This window comes from Cyprinus carpio, chromosome B7, assembly GCF_018340385.1.
Source record: "Cyprinus carpio isolate SPL01 chromosome B7, ASM1834038v1, whole genome shotgun sequence".
NCBI lineage: Eukaryota > Metazoa > Chordata > Actinopteri > Cypriniformes > Cyprinidae > Cyprinus > Cyprinus carpio.
In genome coordinates, this window is record NC_056603.1 from 42,566,757 (window position 1) to 42,588,172 (window position 21,416).

The 21,416-nt window shown below is 38.5% G+C and overlaps 2 protein-coding genes across 2 annotated transcripts; both read right to left on the reverse strand.

The window, feature by feature from the left end:
• Positions 1 to 668: 668 nt before the first annotated feature.
• Positions 669 to 10,614, reverse strand: LOC122137834 (mucin-2-like). Its single transcript, XM_042726855.1, has 8 exons — positions 3,071 to 10,614; positions 2,704 to 2,957; positions 1,959 to 2,127; positions 1,550 to 1,654; positions 1,420 to 1,460; positions 1,170 to 1,295; positions 892 to 987; positions 669 to 796 (listed from the first exon to the last, which is right to left on the reverse strand). The coding sequence occupies exons 1-6, from the start codon at positions 10,440 to 10,442 to the stop codon at positions 1,251 to 1,253; spliced, it is 7,986 nt and encodes a 2,661-aa protein (XP_042582789.1). The 5' UTR covers positions 10,443 to 10,614; the 3' UTR covers positions 669 to 796; positions 892 to 987; positions 1,170 to 1,250.
• A 139-nt stretch (positions 10,615 to 10,753) lies between these two features.
• Positions 10,754 to 21,371, reverse strand: LOC109081096 (mucin-5AC-like). The gene is given in 29 exon segments (XM_042726856.1): positions 10,754 to 10,776; positions 10,932 to 11,159; positions 11,280 to 11,323; positions 11,425 to 11,572; positions 12,131 to 12,267; positions 12,372 to 12,520; positions 12,634 to 12,870; positions 12,978 to 13,157; positions 13,235 to 13,339; positions 13,425 to 13,563; positions 13,647 to 13,798; positions 14,246 to 14,346; positions 14,470 to 14,519; positions 14,864 to 15,119; positions 15,284 to 15,410; positions 15,483 to 15,577; positions 15,658 to 15,822; positions 15,978 to 16,118; positions 16,496 to 16,565; positions 16,704 to 16,814; positions 17,016 to 17,154; positions 17,319 to 17,436; positions 18,252 to 18,377; positions 18,473 to 18,686; positions 19,546 to 19,652; positions 19,757 to 19,847; positions 19,956 to 20,070; positions 20,260 to 20,542; positions 21,296 to 21,371. Coding segments are annotated over 29 exon segments (3,927 nt in total).
• Positions 21,372 to 21,416: the final 45 nt, after the last annotated feature.

The window sequence follows — 21,416 nt, forward strand, 5'->3', positions numbered from 1 at the left end:
ATAATTGTACATTTTATATGCCCTGAAACAGTTTTTCGGCAAGTTCAGTAGTAACCGATTACATGGGAAGTTTGGGAAACTTTGACGTCATATGTTTAATGCAATTCATGTTGTTAATAACAACAAATGGAAAATATTTTCTTTCTTTTTTATTTTTATATCAATGTGGTGCGTGATTATCCTATTTAAATCAATGAGATAAACAAAATTATTCTAAAAGTAATCAAAAAGTAGTCTGATTATATTTCCTGAAAAGTGTAATGTAATGGATTATTAGTTTTGTTTTGTTTTTTCTTGAAATTTGGAATCAGTAACAGATTACAATTTGTAAGTAATCTACCCAGCACTGTTCAGAAGTAGTATTTTTTTTTTTTTTTTTAAGTTATTTTGCTCCTAGAAATGGTGTTCAGATAATGGCATCAGATGTAAATGTGAATGGCTTTACCCGTAAACATAAATGTATTTTTAAGAGTAATATTTAACTCTCATTAACATATTTTGCAATTATTGAGTAGTGCTTTTTAAATGTTCCAGACTCACAGGTTTGACAGCAGCCATCTGCATCTATTGTCTCTGTTCCCTGTAGAAAAAGAAAAGCATTAACAATTGAACAGACTTAAATTTAAGATATTAAGTTGTCTAAAATAGTCTCTTTCAAGCCACTTACAGGGATACAATTCTCAGGATTGAAGGCAGGGCAAGTGGTCTTAATCTCAACTGTCATTGAGTTACCATTGACTCTCTCACACTTGTAATTCACACATTTGTCATTAGCTGGTTGCCAAATCTGGTCAACCTGTTAGTGGAGAACATATATATATATTATGTTATAAAATGCACTTTACAATGCAAATGTTAAAATGCTAAAATAAATATAATGTCAAAACTTACTGGAACGGTAACTGTGATGTTGTCATGCATAACCACACAATCGGTGCTAACACACTCTCCACAGCACTGACCAGGAATGAGTTGGTACTCGTGACCCTGATGGAATAAAAGAAAGAGAAATGCATCACATTGCCTGGAAGTTGATACATAACTGTGCACTGACTTCTTTTAAAGGTGTCTTTGCTTATTGTTCACATGATTTGTCCTTTTTCTAAAACAGTGGCATTTGTAACCTGACTGCGCTAGTCTTTATTAAAGACAGAAATAGATGTTTATACCTCTGGACAGTTATTGTTGCAGTCAGCTATCACACACTCTGGAGCAAGAAGATTTGTTTCAGGATCTACGTTCCAACCACACTAACAAAGTGTACAAGGATCATCGCTTGGTATAGTTGAGCCAGGCTAGAGAGGAAGATAGTGAGAGGAATAAGTATAGATTTTGATATCTTGTAAGGTGTTTGTTTATATGTTTATATATATATATATATATATATATATATATATATGAAGTTATATCTCATTTTACCTGATACACTGTGGTATTATGGACACAGACTTCCATGGGTGCTGTAAAGAATAAAAAAATGAATGAGTGCATTGCACAGCATCAAAACAATAAAGTATCTTTACTGAGAACAACTGGTCCATATACATACAGCAAATAAACTCTGGACAGCAGTTATCTGGAGACACGCTGAAGGATGGTATAAAGCCCAATGGGCATTGTATTGTGGGAATAGGGCAAAGGTTCACATCACAACCTGTAGAATAATATTAAACATTTTTGTTCAGCATTTCATTGTTAATATACAGGCATTTCTATAATCAATTTTTTAGAATCTTTAGTCTAGCTTTCTGCTGTTTAAACAGTACAAGGGTAAAATCCCAGACCCATAATTTCCTTAAATTGGGACCTCATTTTTTAAAGCCATCAGTTGAAAAGCATTGGTAAGTATGACTGAATAACTAAAAACTAGTAAATATATAAACTCAGTAGTATTTCTGTCATCTGTTTTAAAAAGTCCTTCTGTGTCCCCAACGTTTTCTAGTTTGCGGATCACTTACTGCACTCATGGATCTCACAGCAGTCAATTGTTGTGTTCACAAACACTTGTCCAGGCTGATCGCAAGTAACAGGTGGTGAAACAGGACAAGTTACCGGCTGGCAACGGACGGTCAGTGTTTCACCCTCACACTCACACATTTGACATCCACTCTGCCAAATATCATTGGGCTGTAAAACCAAAAAAAAAATTGTCAGATATATCACGTTTTTATAGATGGGAAGCTGAAATGGTTAATTGAATTCATTTTTCCATGATCAGCAAAGCTGTTACACATAATTAGGAGTCTGCTTAACATTTGTTTCTGTTAGTTTACTGGAATATTATTATTAAATGCACTAATTATCAAAAAATCAGTTTTGTCATTAGAGGATGTTTAGCCTAATTTTGTCTTTATATTACTAATGCCAGATTGCCACTTTTGTGATGTAGTCTTTTTAAAGTTATAATTATGAACCCCAAATAACCAAAACCTGATCAAATCATGACCCATTATCAATTTTCACCAAACACTATAATCAGAGGGTGAATACAGTCATTGTCAGAACAAATATTTACATTTTTAAACAAACTGAGTGAAATGTAATTTGCTTTGGATAAAAACATCTGCCAGATGCAAATATTTAACATTTAGTTTTGGTATTATTTTGTTCACACTGACACTTAACATATGCAAAAAAGGAGGCCCATGTCTCTATTGATTCCATAACCTATGAAACAAAAGATTGTAATATTTGAAGATATACCTGTCTTGGTGGATTAAGTGCATCACACTTAGGCCCATAGGTGGTAGTTGTTACTTCTGTGTCTGTATTAGTTGTGGCAGGCTGTGTTGTTTCTGTGGTTGTTGATGAACTGGAATATGTGGTTGTTGCAGGAGGAATGGATGGTGATGGGGAGGTTTCACATGATGTTGAAATCTTCGCAATATTACAAGTTGCATTACAGTATGCAGTGAAGCACCAACCAAAGCCATCAGTAACATTGTAAATGATATCACCTGAAGGAGAAAAAAAAAAAAAAAAAAAAAACATTACAAAGTTAAATTTTTTTTTAGCTTTTCTTAAGATTATTAATTAATACAAGAATAAAAATTAAGTGGGAATTTTGTACCTGATTGAAAATGTGTGCCATTAACAAAACAACAAACAACTGAAGTGGTTGACAATAAAGAGGATGTTGTTTCAACTTTGAGTGGTTTTGTTGTTGAAGCAAGACCCTGAGTGGTAACCTCAGACCCAGTGGATGATTCTACACTCACTGTTGTGTACACAAGGGTAGTGACTGGTACAGCAGTTGTTTTTGTCAGCGTTGTTGGCTGTGTGGATGTAACAACTGGCAATGAAGTTTGGGACACTGGCAGGGCTGTGCTTGTAGATGTTGATGTTTCAGATGATGTGCCTGTTACCTCTTCTAAAGTGGTTGTTGCTGTAGTCGTTGGTTGGCTTGTTAGGCCAGTCGTCCCCACTTTTGGTGGCCTGGTGGTGGTGGACAAAGGTGTCTGAGTTGTGGTCAACTCATTTTCAGTTACAGTCTCAGTCGTTGTTGGTTGTCCAGTTGTTTGAGTAGGTGTAAATGATTTTGAAGTTGCGGAAACTACGATTGGAGCTGATGATCCTGTAGATGGTTGGGCAGTGGTGCTTCCTTCCTCGACAATGACAGTAGTGGATGGGATGGCTGGTGTGGTGGTTGAAAGAGTAGTTTCAGCTTTGAGTGGTTTTGTAGTTGAAGAAAGACCATGAGTGGTTGCCTCAGACCCAGTGGATGATTCTACACTCACTGTTGTGTACACAAGGGTAGTGACTGGTACAGCAGTTGTCTTTGTCAGCGTTGTTGGCTGTGTGGATGTAACGATTGGCAATGAAGTTTGGGACACTGGCAGGGCTGTGCTTGTAGATGTTGATGTTTCAGATGATGTGCCTGTTACCTCTTCTAAAGTGGTTGTTGCTGTAGTCGTTGGTTGGCTTGTTAGACCAGTCGTCCCCACTTTTGGTGGCCTGGTGGTGGTTGACAAAGGTGTCTGAGTTGTGGTTAATTCATTCTCAGTTACAGTCTCAGTTGTTGTTGGTTGTCCAGTTGTTTGAGTAGCTGTAGATGATTTTGAAGTTGTTGAGAATGCGCTTGGAGCTGATGATTCTGTAGATGGTTGGGCAGTGGTGCTTCCTTCTTCGACAATGAGAGTACTGGATGGGACGGCTGGTGTGGTGGTTGAAAGAGTAGTTTCAGCTTTGAGTGGTTTTGTTGTTGAAGCAAGACCCTGAGTGGTAACCTCAGACCCAGTGGATGATTCTCCACTCACTGTTGTGTACACAAGGGTAGTGACTGGTACAGCAGTTGTTTTTGTCTGCGTTGTTGGCTGTGTGGATGTAACAACTGGCAATGAAGTTTGGGACACTGGCAGGGCTGTGCTTGTAGATGTTGATGTTTCAGATGATGTGCCTGTTACCTCTTCTAAAGTGGTTGTTGCTGTAGTCGTTGGTTGGCTTGTTAGGCCAGTAGTTCCCACTTTTGGTGGCCTGGTGGTGGTGGACAAAGGTGTCTGAGTTGTGGTTAATTCATTCTCAGTTACAGTCTCAGTTGTTGTTGGTTGTCCAGTTGTTTGAGTAGCTGTGGAAGATTTTGAAGTTGTTGAGAATGCGCTTGGAGCTGATGATTCTGTAGATGCTTGGGCAGTGGTGCTTCCTTCCTCGACAATGACAGTAGTGGATGGGATGGCTGGTGTGGTGGTTGAAAGAGTAGTTTCAGCTTTGAGTGGTTTTGTTGTTGAAGAAAGACCCTGAGTGGTTACCTCAGACCCAGTGGATGATTCTACACTCACTGTTGTGTACACAAGGGTAGTGACTGGTACAGCAGTTGTCTTTGTCAGCGTTGTTGGCTGTGTGGATGTAACAACTGGCAATGAAGTTTGGGAAACTGGCAGGGCTGTGCTTGTAGATGTTGATGTTTCAGATGATGGGCCTGTTACCTCTTCTAAAGTGGTTGTTGCTGTAGTCGTTGGTTGGCTTGTTAGGCCAGTAGTTCCAACTTTTGGTGGCCTGGTGGTGGTGGACAAAGGTGTCTGAGTTGTGGTTAATTCATTCTCAGTTACAGTCTCAGTTGTTGTTGGTTGTCCAGTTGTTTGAGTAGCTGTAGATGATTTTGAAGTTGTTGAGAATGCGCTTGGAGCTGATGATTCTCTAGATGGTTGGGCAGTGGTGCTTCTTTCATCGACAATGACAGTAGTGGATGGGATGGCTGGTGTGGTGGTTGAAAGAGTAGTTTCAGCTTTGAGTGGTTTTGTTGTTGAAGAAAGACCCTGAGTGGTTGCCTCAGATCCAGTGGATGATTCTACACTCACTGTTGTGTACACAAGGGTAGTGACTGGTACAGCAGTTGTCTTTGTCAGCGTTGTTGGCTGTGTGGATTTAACGACTGGCAATGAAGTTTGGGACACTGGCAGGGCTGTGCTTGTAGATGTTGATGTTTCAGATGATGTGCCTGTTACCTCTTCTAAAGTGGTTGTTGCTGTAGTCGTTGGTTGGCTTGTTGGGCCAGTAGTTCCCACTTTTGGTGGCCTGGTGGTGGTGGACAAAGGTGTCTGAGTTGTGGTTAATTCATTCTCAGTTACAGTCTCAGTTGCTGTAGGTTGTCCAGTTGTTTGAGTAGCTGTGGAAGATTTTGAAGTTGTTGAGAATGCGCTTGGAGCTGATGATTCTGTAGATGCTTGGGCAGTGGTGCTTCCTTCCTCGACAATGACAGTAGTGGATGGGACGGCTGCTGTGGTGGTTGAAAGAGTAGTTTCAGCTTTGAGTGGTTTTGTTGTTGAAGAAAGACCCTGAGTGGTTACCTCAGACCCAGTGGATGATTCTACACTCACTGTTGTGTACACAAGGGTAGTGACAGGTACAGCAGTTGTCTTTGTCAGCGTTGTTGGCTGTGTGGATGTAACGACTGGCAATGAAGTTTGGGAAACTGGCAGGGCTGTGCTTGTAGATGTTGATGTTTCAGATGATGTGCCTGTTACCTCTTCTAAAGTGGTTGTTGCTGTAGTCGTTGGTTGGCTTGTTAGGCCAGTAGTTCCCACTTTTGGTGGCCTGGTGGTGGTGGACAAAGGTGTCTGAGTTGTGGTTAATTCATTCTCAGTTACAGTCTCAGTTGTTGTTGGTTGTCCAGTTGTTTGAGTAGCTGTGGATGAGTTTGAAGTTGTTGAGAATCCGCTTGGAGCTGATGATTCTGTAGATGCTTGGGCAGTGGTGCTTCCTTCCTCGACAATGACAGTAGTGGATGGAACGGCTGGTGTGGTGGTTGAAAGAGTAGTTTCAGCTTTGAGTGGTTTTGTTGTTGAAGAAAGACCCTGAGTGGTTACCTCAGACCCAGTGGATGATTCTACACTCACTGTTGTGTACACAAGGGTAGTGACTGGTACAGCAGTTGTCTTTGTCAGCGTTGTTGGCTGTGTGGATGTAATGACTGGCAATGAAGTTTGGGACACTGGCAAGGCAGTGCTTGTAGATGTTGATGTTTCAGATGATGTGCCTGTTACCTCTTCTAAAGTGGTTGTTGCTGTAGTCGTTGGTTGGCTTGTTGGGCCAGTAGTTCCCACTTTTGGTGGCCTGGTGGTGGTGGACAAAGGTGTCTGAGTTGTGGTTAATTCATTCTCAGTTACAGTCTCAGTTGTTGTTGGTTGTCCAGTTGTATGAGTAGCTGTGGAAGATTTTGAAGTTGTTGAGAATGCGCTTGGAGCTGATGATTCTGTAGATGGTTGGGCAGTGGTGCTTCCTTCCTTGACAATGACAGTAGTGGATGGGACGGCTGGTGTGGTGGTTGAAAGAGTTGTTTCAGCTTTGATTGGTTTTGTTGTTGAAGAAAGACCCTGACTGGTTACCTCAGACCCAGTGGATGATTCTACACTCACTGTTGTGTACACAAGGGTAGTGACTGGTACAGCAGTTGTCTTTGTCAGCGTTGTTGGCTGTGTGGATGTAACGACTGGCAATGAAGTTTGGGACACTGGCAGGGCTGTGCTTGTAGATGTTGATGTTTCGGATGATGTGCCTGTTACCTCTTCTAAAGTGGTTGTTGCTGTAGTCGTTGGTTGGCTTGTTAGGCCAGTAGTTCCCACTTTTGGTGGCCTGGTGGTGGTGGACAAAGGTGTCTGAGTTGTGGTTAATTCATTCTCAGTTACAGTCTCAGTTGTTGTTGGTTGTCCAGTTGTTTGAGTAGCTGTGGAAGATTTTGAAGTTGTTGAGAATGCGATTGGAGCTGATGATTCTGTAGATGCTTGGGCAGTGGTGCTTCCTTCCTCGACAATGACAGTAGTGGATGGGACGGCTGGTGTGGTGGTTGAAAGAGTAGTTTCAGCTTTGAGTGGTTTTGTTGTTGAAGAAAGACCCTGAGTGGTTACCTCAGACCCAGTGGATGATTCTACACTCACTGTTGTGTACACAAGGGTAGTGACTGGTACAGCAGTTGTCTTTGTCAGCGTTATTGGCTGTGTGGATGTAATGACTGGCAATGAAGTTTGGGACACTGGCAGGGCTGTGCTTGTAGATGTTGATGTTTCAGATGATGTGCCTGTTACCTCTTCTAAAGTGGTTGTTGCTGTAGTCATTGGTTGGCTTGTTAGGCCAGTAGTTCCCACTTTTGGTGGCCTGGTGGTGGTGGACAAAGGTGTCTGAGTTGTGGTTAATTCATTCTCAGTTACAGTCTCAGTTGTTGTTGGTTGTCCAGTTGTTTGAGTAGCTGTGGAAGATTTTGAAGTTGTTGAGAATGCGCTTGGAGCTGATGATTCTGTAGATGCTTGGGCAGTGGTGCTTCCTTCCTCGACAATGACAGTAGTGGATGGGACGGCTGGTGTGGTGGTTGAAAGAGTAGTTTCAGCTTTGAGTGGTTTTGTTGTTGAAGAAAGACCATGAGTGGTTACCTCAGACCCAGTGGATGATTCTACACTCACTGTTGTGTACACAAGGGTAGTGACTGGTACAGCAGTTGTCTTTGTCAGCGTTGTTGGCTGTGTGGATTTAACGACTGGCAATGAAGTTTGGGAAACTGGCAGGGCTGTGCTTGTAGATGTTGATGTTTCAGATGATGTGCCTGTTACCTCTTCTAAGCTGGTTGTTGCTGTAGTCGTTGGTTGGCTTGTTAGGCCAGTAGTTCCCACTTTTGGTGGCCTGGTGGTGGTGGACAAAGGTGTCTTAGTTGTGGTTAATTCATTCTCAGTTACAGTCTCAGTTGTTGTTGGTTGTCCAGTTGTTTGGGTAGCTGTGGAAGATTTTGAAGTTGTTGAGAATGCGCTTGGAGCTGATGATTCTGTAGATGCTTGGGCAGTGGTGCTTCCTTCCTCGACAATGAGAGTAGTGGATGGGACGGCTGGTGTGGTGGTTGAAAGAGTAGTTTCAGCTTTGAGTGGTTTTGTTGTTGAAGAAAGACCATGAGTGGTTACCTCAGACCCAGTGGATGATTCTACACTCACTGTTGTGTACACAAGGGTAGTGACTGGTACAGCAGTTGTCTTTGTCAGCGTTGTTGGCTGTGTGGATGTAACGACTGGCATGAATGAAGTTTGGGAAACTGGCAGGGCTGTGCTTGTAGATGTTGATGTTTCAGATGATGTGCCTGTTACCTCTTCTAAAGTGGTTGTTGCTGTAGTCGTTGGTTGGCTTGTTAGGCCAGTAGTTCCCACTTTTGGTGGCCTGGTGGTGGTGGACAAAGGTGTCTGAGTTGTGGTTAATTCATTCTCAGTTACAGTCTCAGTTGTTGTTGGTTGTCCAGTTGTTTGAGTAGCTGTAGATGATTTTGAAGTTGTTGAGAATGCGCTTGGAGCTGATGATTCTGTAGATGCTTGGGCAGTGGTGCTTCTTTCTTCGACAATGACAGTAGTGGATGGGATGGCTGGTGTGGTGGTTGAAAGAGTAGTTTCAGCTTTGAGTGGTTTTGTTGTTGAAGAAAGACCCTGTGTGGTTACCTCAGACCCAGTGGATGATTCTACAATTACTGTTGTGTGCACAAGGGTAGAGACTGGTACAGCAGTTGTCTTTGTCAGCGTTATTGGCTGTGTGGATGTAATGACTGGCAATGAAGTTTGGGACACTGGCAAGGCTGTGCTTGTAGATGTTGATGTTTCAGATGATGTGCCTGTTACCTCTTCTAAAGTGGTTGTTGCTGTAGTCGTTGGTTGGCTTGTTAGACCAGTTGTCCCCACTTTTGGTGGCCTGGTGGTGGTGGACAAAGGTGTCTGAGTTGTGGTTAATTCATTCTCAGTTACAGTCTCAGTTGTTGTTGGTTGTCCAGTTGTTTGAGTAGCTGTGGAAGATTTTGAAGTTGTTGAGAATGCGCTTGGAGCTGATGATTCTGTAGATGGTTGGGCAGTGGTGCTTCCTTCCTCGACAATGACAGTAGTGGATGGGACGGCTGGTGTGGTGGTTGAAAGAGTAGTTTCAGCTTTGAGTGGTTTTGTTGTTGAAGAAAGACCCTGTGTGGTTACCTCAGACCCAGTGGATGATTCTACAATTACTGTTGTGTGCACAAGGGTAGAGACTGGTACAGTAGTTGTCTTTGTCAGCGTTATTGGCTGTGTGGATGTAATGACTGGCAATGAAGTTTGGGACACTGGCAAGGCTGTGCTTGTAGACACTGATGTTTCAGATGATGTGCCTGTTACCTCTTCTAAAGTGGTTGTTGCTGTAGTCGTTGGTTGGCTTGTTAGGCCAGTAGTTCCAACTTTTGGTGGCCTGGTGGTGGTGGACAAAGGTGTCTGAGTTGTGGATAATTCATTCTCAGTTACAGTCTCAGTTGTTGTTGGTTGTCCAGTTGTTTGAGTAGCTGTAGATGATTTTGAAGTTGTTGAGAATCCGCTTGGAGCTGATGATTCTGTAGATGCTTGGGCAGTGGTGCTTCCTTCTTCGACAATGACAGTAGTGGATGGGATGGCTGGTGTGGTGGTTGAAAGAGTAGTTTCAGCTTTGAGTGGTTTTGTTGTTGAAGAAAGACCCTGAGTGGTAACCTCAGACCCAGTGGATGATTCTACACTCACTGTTGTGTGCTCAAGGGTAGAGACTTTTACAGCAGTTGTCTTTGTCAGCGTTGTTGGCTGTGTGGATGTAACAACTGGCAATGAAGTTTGAGACACTGGCAGGGCTGTGCTTGTAGATGTTGATGTTTCAGATGATGTGCCTGTTACGTCTTCTAAAGTGGTTCTTGCTGTAGTCGTTGGTTGGCTCGTTAGGCCAGTCGTCCCCACTTTTGGTGGCCTGGTGGTGGTGGACAAAGGTGTTTGAGATGTGATAAATTCAATCTCAGTGGTTTGTTCACTAGTAGTCTGAAGTGTTGTCCACGCTTTACCAGTGATTGTTGCAAGAGTTTTTGTAATGGGCGCAATTGAGGTTTCTGATGTTATTGATAACTTGCTTGTACTTTGTGCCTGTGTAGTGCTTTCAACTTCTGTTGTTTTGTTTCCTGTCGTGGATAAGGACAGTGTTGATGTTTCAACTGATGATGTTGATGACATTGATGTTACTAATATCTGTTTTTCAGTTGAATGTTTAATTTCTGTAGTAGAAGCAGTTAAAATAACTTCAGTTGTTGGTTGGCTTAAATGTCCACTTGTCAGATGTTCTGGTTTGCTTGATGTGGATACATTTTCATGAGTTGTGGTTGTTTCTTTTTCAGTTTCAGGTGAAGTGTATTCTGTGGACAAGGGAAATACAACATAAAATGTAAAGAGTTACAAAAATAAATCATCAATCAAAAAACAATAAATAAATAAATTTGTGTTTTAAAAATGTTTACTATTTGAATACTATAAAATATATTTAAATTTCATTGTGCAGAGAAGTTGTGATCTAATTTTAATTCATATAACAACAGCAAGCTTACCACAAGTCTTCCCAGTAAATCAAACATAAACTTTGATTTACAATGCATGAGGCCTAAAAAAACTATAGTAGCAATATATAAGATCAAGAATAAATGTGTACCACAGAAATAAAAAAAGTACCTGGGGTGCTGAAGACAAAAACTGTTGTCGGGGTTGGTGTTAATGTCTGCGTTGTGGTCAAGGTGGATGTGGTTGTTGGGACAGTAGTTGTTTCACAAGGTATCAAAGTCCTCTCAATAGTTCCATTGACTGAACATCTGCCTGTGATGCAACCTCCCAGTCCATCCGTTGTGTGATAAATGATATCTCCAAAGTTGTACTCCACATTGTTGTACTGGCATGTACATGCTGTAAAAAGAGAATATGTTTATGGAAAAGGTATAGTATCATGAAAGCGTATATGATGACAATAGATTCTTCTAACACAATCTTCAAACTAAACTATAACTGAAATGCTAAAAACCTTACCATTTACATCAAAGTCACAGACAACACCAAATGATGTACAATAACTGCATGAGGAAAAATTAAAGATAGGATAGATTAAATATATTTCAAAACTGTTAGTGACCTTTCTGAAACATGAATATGAGTAGAAAATATATACACATACCATGACTGACAGTTCTCTGTGGTTGGCACCTGCTGGCCAACCTGATAATGTAACATATCAACATAAAAGCAAAAATGTTACTGTGTTACTGTCTTAATGTTATTGTTATCATAATTAGGATTATGGTGAGGGCATTTAGGATAGCAACCTAAAAAAGGTTAAAAGGGAAAAAAACATAAATCTTTTTTAAAAACATACATTATATAAATTTGATTATTTATTATATAAATTTGAGTTCAAATTAAGTTTTAGTGAATCAACTGTTTTACAAATCTTACAAAGACATTGTTCCATATACTTGTCCAGTTTCAGGAATAGAGCCTATTATACGTCTTTTTAATGATTCAAAGCCAAGGTGATATAAGTTTGAATGATGTTATGAACAATAAACATTTGCATGAATACTTGACTAAAATCCATTTGAATCACTTTGAAGCAAAATGTTAAAAAAACTGAAGTAAAATATCCCCTTCCTATTGTTCGTTATGTGGTCTGCATTATTCATAACCAACAAAATTACCTCTAGGATACCTAGAGCAGTAATTGTATACTGAATATATCACAATGTTAAAAAACACATATTTAATAAACTACAAAATATGTGTGATGTATTTTGAAATGGTATTAAAGTCATTTTGTCACAAGTAGTAATAGTGTTCTCACTAACATACAGGTGATATAACTGGATTTAATTATGAGTTCTCACCTTCAAGTGCTGGTATCTGACTAGAGCAATCTCCAGAGGGGTTTCTGCACGTCTGCATACAAGGTGCTCCACAAGGTTTGTAATGCCACTCACATTCACCAGGGGGGTTGTAATAATCACAAAACATTGCTGCAATAAAAAGGCAACCTTAAACCTGTTTCTTGGTCTTTGAGGTTTACAGCTTTTAGTCATTCCACCACATTTGAATGTGATTTAAATTTATGTGACTTTCGGTGTATTTTTGGGTGTTTTAGGTGTTATGCAGGCTACGGAGTCTTTACAGTCTTTTGAGTTTTCTGTTACAGCAGTGCAAAAACACTCATAATCTCCACCACTATCACAAGCACATGCATCTCTCACACAAGCATCATAGAAAGGAGATGGGTCCACCTTTAAAGCAATATTCATGACAATGGCTGTTACCAAAATTGCATTAAATATTTCAGAGGAAAAATACATAGATGGCGTTTCAACATCCCTAAAAAGCAGTTTGTTGTAAGTACCTGTGAATGACAGGTTGAGAAGACACTGCTGGTAATGATGCTGCACTGTCTCTGGGCCCATGCCTCTCTATATGGATTATGGACACAAGGATCTTGGATGAGGGTTGCATCTGGACAATTAGAGAGCTTCCAGCTGTTTACAAAATCCAGGGTTTCAACAGCAATTGCTTGACTGCGCGTAGTGAAGTCATTGTTTGCATTGCCATCGTAGTTTCCGCACAGACCACACACACGACCCTATCGATACAAAAGGAAAACTGTTAATATATAAAATAAATCTGATATTTGCAAGTAAAAAAAAGAGTCAACAAGGGTGGAGTTGTTGAACCAACCACTTTACTTACATTAAACTCTGGACTCAGTTTGATGTGTATAGTAGTTTTTCTGTCCCATATGAGCATCAGACCATTATTGGCCTCAATCACCAAGTAAAGCCCCATGGTGCGCATCTGGTAGGGAATCTCCTCTCCTGCATCTCTACGGACAACTTGGTAGGATCCATCTATCAATCTAAGCTCAATGCTCTGAAATACAATGGCATAATTGCAATGCTTATTCTTCACTAATTTAAGGTTGCTATGAATGCAAGAAGTTGACTTACGCCAAGAAACAGCTTGATAGCCTTGGAACAAGTTGTGCCGGTGGATCCACAGGGAATGTTTTCAGTAATGACTCTAAAAGTGCCAGTGGTGTTGTTGCAGAAGTCCTGGTCATGCATAAAATTTAGATTCAGATTATTAAGATACAGTATAATGATCTTCAGGCTTCTCACTGAAGTTCAAGGTTAATACCTGAACAAGGCTGTATTCACAGTTTCCACTGAAGACGTATCTTTTCTCGTCAAACGTTTTATAATGGCCGTCTCCATAGATACTGCATGTCCCACTGCACTGGTTTGTGGTACAGATCCATCGTCTATCCTTGCAAGTACTATAAAAAGGAATGCAAGTTCTTTATGAAAATTGTATTTAGAATATAAAAAATTATTACAAATCTTGAACAGCTAAACATACCATGTATTACAGTCAGTCTTAATGCTTTCTCCAGGTTGGTAGGCAACTCCGTTATGGAAGCATGGGCACAGGTTTTCAGCGATACAGCTACCTTTCCCATCAGACACCAGTCCAGAGGGGCACACACAGCCAGACACACACTCTGTGCTGATCTGCAGTTATTCAACATTAAAGTCAGCAAATTATTACTTGTAGCTGCTGAAAGGAATAGTTCACCCAGATTTAACAGTTTAGTTATTTACTCACCCCAATGCCATTCTAAACCCATATTATTTTTTTTTGTTGGTAGGAATAGTTAGGGGCATATACAACGTATCTCTTTACAGTACATGGTAGTCAAGTTCCAAAAACTTAACTTTTTAAGTATTTTTTAAAAGTCTTCCAAAATCTCAAAGCTCTCAAATTTAATTGTACATTCCAGACATTACAACTGGCAATATTCAATTGTGCATTCATGGTGTTTTGTTACCCATAATGCAGTTTTACTGTTGTTGCACAAGAAAGAAATTTCTTGTTTTGTGCCACACAGAAAAAGTACCATACTTGTTTAGAATTACATCAGCATGGCCTACTCTTTTATAGGAATTAAAGCAACTCACGCAGGCCATGTCTAATGTGTTGCAACTCTTCTGACACTCCGATCCTGTGGATCCGGGGCTAGCACTGGAGCAGTTGAAAAATGTCATTGGATCTTGGCACTCTAAAAGAAAAGAATGGACAAAAAGACATTAAGGGTATGCACATAGCTGATCTCAAATACAATTAAAGTGTAAACCAGAAACCTGTGGTTTTAAATGTACAATTTAAATACAGCTTCACGCACCTTCCCCATTCGATACCCCAGTGCAGCTCAGTGTCCCTTGTTTGCAAATACTGAAATTTAAACATTAGGTTAAATATTATTAAATCACATTTTGGGCAAGTTTACAACAGGGTTTTTCAAACTGAAGTCCATGGACACCCCCACCGCCTGGGTTGAAAAATTATTATTATAATATTCAAGAGAGAGAGAGAGAGAAATAAACTGTTTACAATTTGAAGATTTTTACAATATAAAAAACAAATATTTAATTTTTTTCTCACAGTTAGCCTAATATATATATATTTTTTAAATATACAGTAAAGTAGTCAGGGTTGTCATATTTGGGGGTCACTTTGAAAAACCCTGCCTACAACAATTGTTTTCAACTGAAATTTAGCCAACTCCATGTGCATACCATGATCCACCATCTTTAGAGATCGTGTCTCCAGCAGGAATAATTTTGCCTGAATCATAACATGAGCAGCTGGCAGGTGCAACACAGTCACCATTCTCGCTCATGTATGTTCCTTGTGCGCATCCGCAGCCATCTACTGGCACGAAGTCAATAGCGCAGGTGTTGTCTGATTGGCTGAGGGATCGACAAGTGCGGTCACAGCTGGTCATTTGATAAGAGTAGACCATGGTGCTGGGGCAGGTTAGTGTGTACGTTTCTGAGAAGAAAGGGACAATCCACTTAATGAACATATGCAAACAAAAACTCTTATTTGAGCTTTCACTCGTTGGTTTTAATCTGTTTGACTTTTAAAATGAAACTCCAAAAGAGCTTGACTACTATTAAATATTCTCAAGCCTTCCAGAGAAGAAAGCAACTCACTGCAGGCAGCTTCTCTCCAGCCATCAAGGGCAATCCCTCTTGCAGCACATGCGTGAACGTATGAAGACAAAGCAGCACACATGCAGTCCTCACTTTTCTCACAGTTGCAGCTGTCATATATGCAATTCTAGAAAAGATGTAAAAGTTAGAGAAAACTCTTAAAAAAACAATAAAAGAGAAGGAACGTAATTTTGCTTACTGCTTTGTAGATTTCAGGGCTGATTTCAGAGTGGCAGGGGGCAAACACTGATGAGGGATCTGATAGCAGGGAACACCAGTGCTGTGCATATTTCTCTGTGATGCAAAAAGTGTTTATTAGAAAAATGACATTCTAGAGTTATAAATCAAATCACAGCAACAGAGTGAATTCCTACCATTTTCAGTGCTAAGACTGCAAGGATTCTCAAAGTTTCTTTTGACATCAGGGCAACTTGCTCTTGTTTTCCAGGTGTTTGCAAAATCTAAAGCGGTTGCTTCCCTGAGTCCACCAATGGTTGTGAAATCATCAGTCTCAATGTTGTTGAAATTGCCACAAAGACCTGTAAATTGATTTGTTATTAACAATTTTAACACAAGAAACAGAGAAAAGAGTCAGAAAGCCTTAAATAAAGATAAAAAACATGCAAATTTATTGATTTGATGCTGCTTTTATTGCACGAGAGGGTAAGTTAAAAGGTCTGTAAAAAATAAATACCGCATGTTTCTCCTTGGTACGCTGAATTGGCTGTGATGTAAAGTTGCATTAATGGTACAAGCTGGATCTCTAGACGAAGCCCAATCAAATGGGCCTGAATGACAATGTAGAATGAGGAGGGCTTGAAAATGCTCACATCAGCTGAAAATCAAATAATAATAGACATATTAATAAAAATTGGTAAACAGTAATAAAACAGAAATCAAGCAGTTCTTTGTATAAGCAATCTCCATTCTGAACAATTATTCAAATAAACCAACACTTTTTGAAACATTTCATATTCACATTCCCTACATTCACCAAATAAGCTTTCTCTGATATTAAAATTACACTATGCAACTTTTTAAATAAAACCATGTCTTAACTTTACCCAAATACAGTTTCATAAAACTGTAATAATAGTGATTTATATTTTAGTGCTGCAAGGGGGTAGATCTAATGGTAAATTGCATGTAGGTTATTCATCCCTAAATGTCACGTCTTTCAATCTTTTCTGTTCTCATATTTGATTTGCCTACCTGTAAAAAGTGGCATCTGGGCAATTATTCTGTTGACCTCAATATTTCCACTGGAATCCACTTTGATCACCTGAGTGCACAAGCAAATACAGCAAAAAAAAAAAAAAAAAAAAAAAGGTCAGGGAATGTTTTCTGTTTAGAAATGTTTAAGATTTGATATGCTAAGTGGTATGTTAAGTTTTCTCTTTCAGTCCTTTTTAGCACTTACATTAGTTCCATCTAACAATGCCAGCGTTACTGACTTCAAACAGGTTTCAGTTTCAGTCACACCACATTTCACCAGGTCTCCTTGAACTGTGAATTCTGTGCCTGAGCATTGCTTTTGAAAAAAGAAAGAAAAATGGACAAGGTTAATTTGTCAGTTTGTTTTATTTGATTATAGTCATGTCATTGTTTAGCACAATACTAAAAAATCAATCACTTATTTACTAGATACTTCTAATTAGTGCAGCAACAGCTTATATGTAGTGTCTTGTAAAGCTGTCTTATGAACTGCCTTCAAGCACAAGGAAGTACATACTTTGGACAGAACATAAGTGCAGTCCCCATGAAAGGTGTAGGCTTTTCCATCATAAGTGGTAATATGGGATCCACCCTCTACTGAGCATGAATGTGGGCAATCTTTCTGGATACAGTTCCACTGTCCCTGTTCACAGGTACTAAATGGAAAAAAATAACATCAGTTTAAACATATACTTTTCAAAACACTCAATATAGTACATGATTTAATATTAAAACATCAAATCTTAATATGTCTTATATATTGTTCATTTTTATCCTGACTGTAAGAGCAAATTCAATCTGAATGTCAAACAAGGCTTACCAGTCTCTGCAGCTGCTTGTGTAACTCTCCCCTGAGGCGAATATTTTACCTCCAAGGACGCAGGAGCATTCACTGTGCGGGATACAGCCAGTATTGTGTATATCATCAAAAACGGTGCCTGGAAGTGACAGAAAGCGCGAAATGTGTTATTGCACAGGACAGAATGGATGTGTTAAGAACACCAGTAAGAAATCTACCAATTATTGTTGTTTAATCCTCTGGTATTTCTCAGAATTGTGATCCTTAATGGTCAAAACAGGCAGAAATTAATGTACTATATTTTGTTTCCACAATATTTACTCTTTAATATTTAGTATTTTAAGATTTATGGCACTAGACAAAACTCTAAATTATGCAGCATTTATGTCTATATAAAATATGCACCTACAGTGCTTCGCCCTTAAATATTCCATATATTTTTGTTTAATTAATACAATGATTAAGTTAAAAAAAATAGAGCAAATGAATTAATATCCAGTATATTTAAGGCAGATTGAGGACATCTGGTGGAAGAAATAAGAAAATTATATGTAATGCAACGTAACCACTAAATGCTGAGTATGTTCAGACATAATTACTTACTTTTATTAGGTTTTGGATATATTTAGACATTGTCAAAGATTACTTCACTGTGGTTGAGTTGTAGGTTGTACTCCTAAAAATGCTCTGTGTTTTCATATTTTTTTGTAAATTCCAATCATTTCCTACGCCATTTTTTGACTGCAAATATCACAAGCGTGACTATTTTTAAAGACTTTTCTAATTATGTCATCGTCTAATAAACTTTCAATCTAAAATTACCGAATACCACAAAAGGGGTTAAATGAAATCCGTTTAAAGTATCAGATTAAAGATAAAAGAAATGTGCAAAGGGAAATCAATGTAGCCAGTTACTTTAGAAAATAGCATCAGTAAAAAAATGTAGTACTGTACCAGGAGGGCAGAAGCATCCATCAATGCAGTGGTGCTCGCACACTTGTCCTATTTCAGGGTTTGTGCAGGTGTCAGTGCAGGGATTTCCACATTCTTGGTGGATCATGCTTTCTGGGCACGGATGTGCTGTAACATACAAAAGATGGGGACATACAATAGGTAAGACAAACATTCACAAAGGACTAAAGAAATGAGCAACTAACAGAAGATGGCATACTTACGGCAAAAATATTCTGATCTCCATTCTTCAGGCTTTCCACCTGCATGCACACACTGCCTTGAATATTCGGCGATGGATTTGCATAGGCAGAAGGATCCAGAAGTGCTGTTGCAATGGCACAGGTCTTTCATGCAAACTTGGACAAATGAATCAATGGAAACCCGACCTCTGCAATCACTGAACACTGAACTGGAGAAGATATCACGGCAGAAATTCTGTGCGGAATGAGAAGTCACATTAAATAATTATCAACAACCCAGTAAAATAATTATTGCTACAGCTACAAATGATGAAACCACTAATAATGATCATTCCAAAGGCTCACTGTAAATCCATTCACATTCAAATGTTGTTGTTTTTTATTTATTTTTTTAATGTAAATTGCTTTACTAAACAAAGTATATCTGCCTGTTACTTGAACCCTGGATTTCTACATATAATATGTGATTCATAAAACTAACTCAAGTAGTTTGGGGCCCAAGAAAATCCCCAATAAATGACAACAATTTTTAGTAATCCATTTGTTTCTCATTTCTAAAGTCACTTAAATAAATGCATCAGCTAAATTTAAATGTGTATCCATATTATTTAGTCTTCTTATTTATTTAATTGGTTATTATTATTATTATTATTTATTAAGTACCCTTCATGTTTTTACACTGTTATGTTGCCACATTACGCTAAAATACTTTGTTTATTTGCTTTTGTTTTTCAGAAGTATTAATTGTATTTCATTTTAAAAATGATGGGTAAAATGGATAGTTCGGGACAAAAGGGACAATGGACAAGAAACATGAACCAACACCATTTTACACATAAAAGTCTCTGCTAAATGATTACTTTTGTGCTTATGTTCATAATTTTTTTAACACTACCACAATTAATGTGCTAAACTTGAACTTACCACCAACAACCAATATTTTCTGTCACCCATAATTGACATTTTACCCGAAACCATAGGATTTTTAGCTCAAATACTTGATTATTACTACCCTAGTTTATACACATTTTAAAGGGATTTAACTGCTTGTTATTTCTGTGTAGACAGAGAAAAATTACAATTTAATTTCTTACCTCATCTCCACAGTTTTCTTCAAGAGTTACTGTGTCTTCCTTACAGACTTCTGTTGGACCATCCATCTTCCAGAGGTTCCCATAATCAGAAACAGACAGCGTATTTCCTGGAACAGGAGATAAATTATTCTTTATTGTCTGTGTAAAATAATGCAAAACATTCAAGGTTACAGAGATATTTCTCTATAGTCAAATAAACTATAAAAAGTACCATTACTGATGAATTCATTGTAAACCTCGATTCCGTTGAAGTCTCCACAAAGTCCACACGTTTGGTTTTTGTATTTGTCATCTAACTTAACCTGAAAACCAATCAAATATTTATTGCATTACCTGGTTCCCTCCTTGTTTGCAGTTATTGGAGGCAGTATTAGTAATAAATGTTTATTGCATGAAGAAAAGATCCTTACCATGAATGAATCGTCTTCATTCCACATGGCTACTAGCCCCAAAACAGCCTTGACTGAAATATAAGACGCCATCTTCTCGATGAAAACTTCAGAGCTGCTAAATGGAAGTGTGACTCTACAGAGATAGAGGTAAAATTAAGTCAAATCAAGTCAAGTCACCTTATACAATACACATCAGTCAACGATATTATGTTTGCATTAATAACTCCCAAACCAACGCCATCAAAAAGCAAGGTGAAAACTGACAGCAATGACATCAAAAGTCAACACAGACATATTGAATTTGATCATCAGAATCACTTACATTTGCCCATTAACACTGAGAGAGCCTTTGGTCAGCTCAATGACTGTCCCCTGCAGCTTCATGGTGATTTTGCTGATTGTGGGTTCGTTGTCCACCACCTGATGTCTCAGCTGGATGTTAAAGTCTTCATAGCTGGCCGAACAGTGTGACGTCAAGATGTAGTTGCAGGAAGCTGGGAGCTGGAAGTAGTTCCCGTCGAAGGTCTTGTAATGATAGTTTCCCCACACACTGCAAACCTGCTCATTGTGTTGTGAACTCACTCCTGATCATAAAACATCAGTTGCTTTTAGTTTATTTTGAAGTTTGAAACATTAGAATTTTTGAAGAATTCATAGATTTTTACCTAAAATCATTTCTATTGTGGCAGTTGGAATCATGTTCGTTGTTGTGAAAGCTGGAGGATTTAGAGAAATATTCAGTATTAATATAGGAAATGATTGTTTGAATCACACTTACATTTTGCAGTTTCACTAAACAGAATATAAATGAAATATATTGGATCTCAAAGGTTTTTGATAGTTACCATCCGATTTTAATTTCTGCCATTAATTATGATTATATATACATTAAAAACTAATTCTTGGAAAATATTACTGCCATCCTATCTTTACATGTACTTGCTTACTACATAACACTATTTATAGAAACATTATTCTAGCAGAATATATATATATATATATATATATATATATATATATATACAAACACAATTAATAACATCATGTAATGCACTGAATAACATTAACACATTCACATTTGTTACAGTATTATTAATCTTTATTTATTTATATATGGAAAAATTCAACTGTTAATTGTTAATATTTGTTAATGTTAATCAGGTCCATTAAATAATATTGAATTGAATAAAGTATAAGTAAATGTTAAAAATTAATAAATGTGTTAGAAGAATTTACATCGTTAATTCAGTGTTAACTAATGTTAACAAATGGAACCTTATTGTAAAGTGTTACAAAAACTAAAGGAAATAAAATGCTTCAATTCAGTATTTGAAGCAGTTGTTTTAAATGAGTCTTACTGGTTTGTGTTGCAGCAAGTCCAATAGCCAGTGTCCATATCAGCGCTCCTATAGACATGATCTTTATCCTCTCCATGATGTGTGAGGAGCGTCGAACTCTCCACAGGTTCAATGAGAAAGA

What these genes read in the sequence shown, in the direction of transcription:
- LOC122137834 (XM_042726855.1), bottom strand. Translation starts at nt 10,442, where the DNA reads ATGTCATCAACATCATCAGTTGAAACATCAACACTGTCCTTATCCACG. An exon ending in CACTTAATCCACCAAGACAG is followed by an intron (nt 2,128 to 2,703) that starts GTATATCTTCAA and finishes TTGGTTTTACAG; the next exon opens with CCCAATGATATTTGGCAGAG. An exon ending in ATAATACCACAGTGTATCAG is followed by an intron (nt 1,296 to 1,419) that starts GTAAAATGAGAT and finishes CTTCCTCTCTAG; the next exon opens with CCTGGCTCAACTATACCAAG.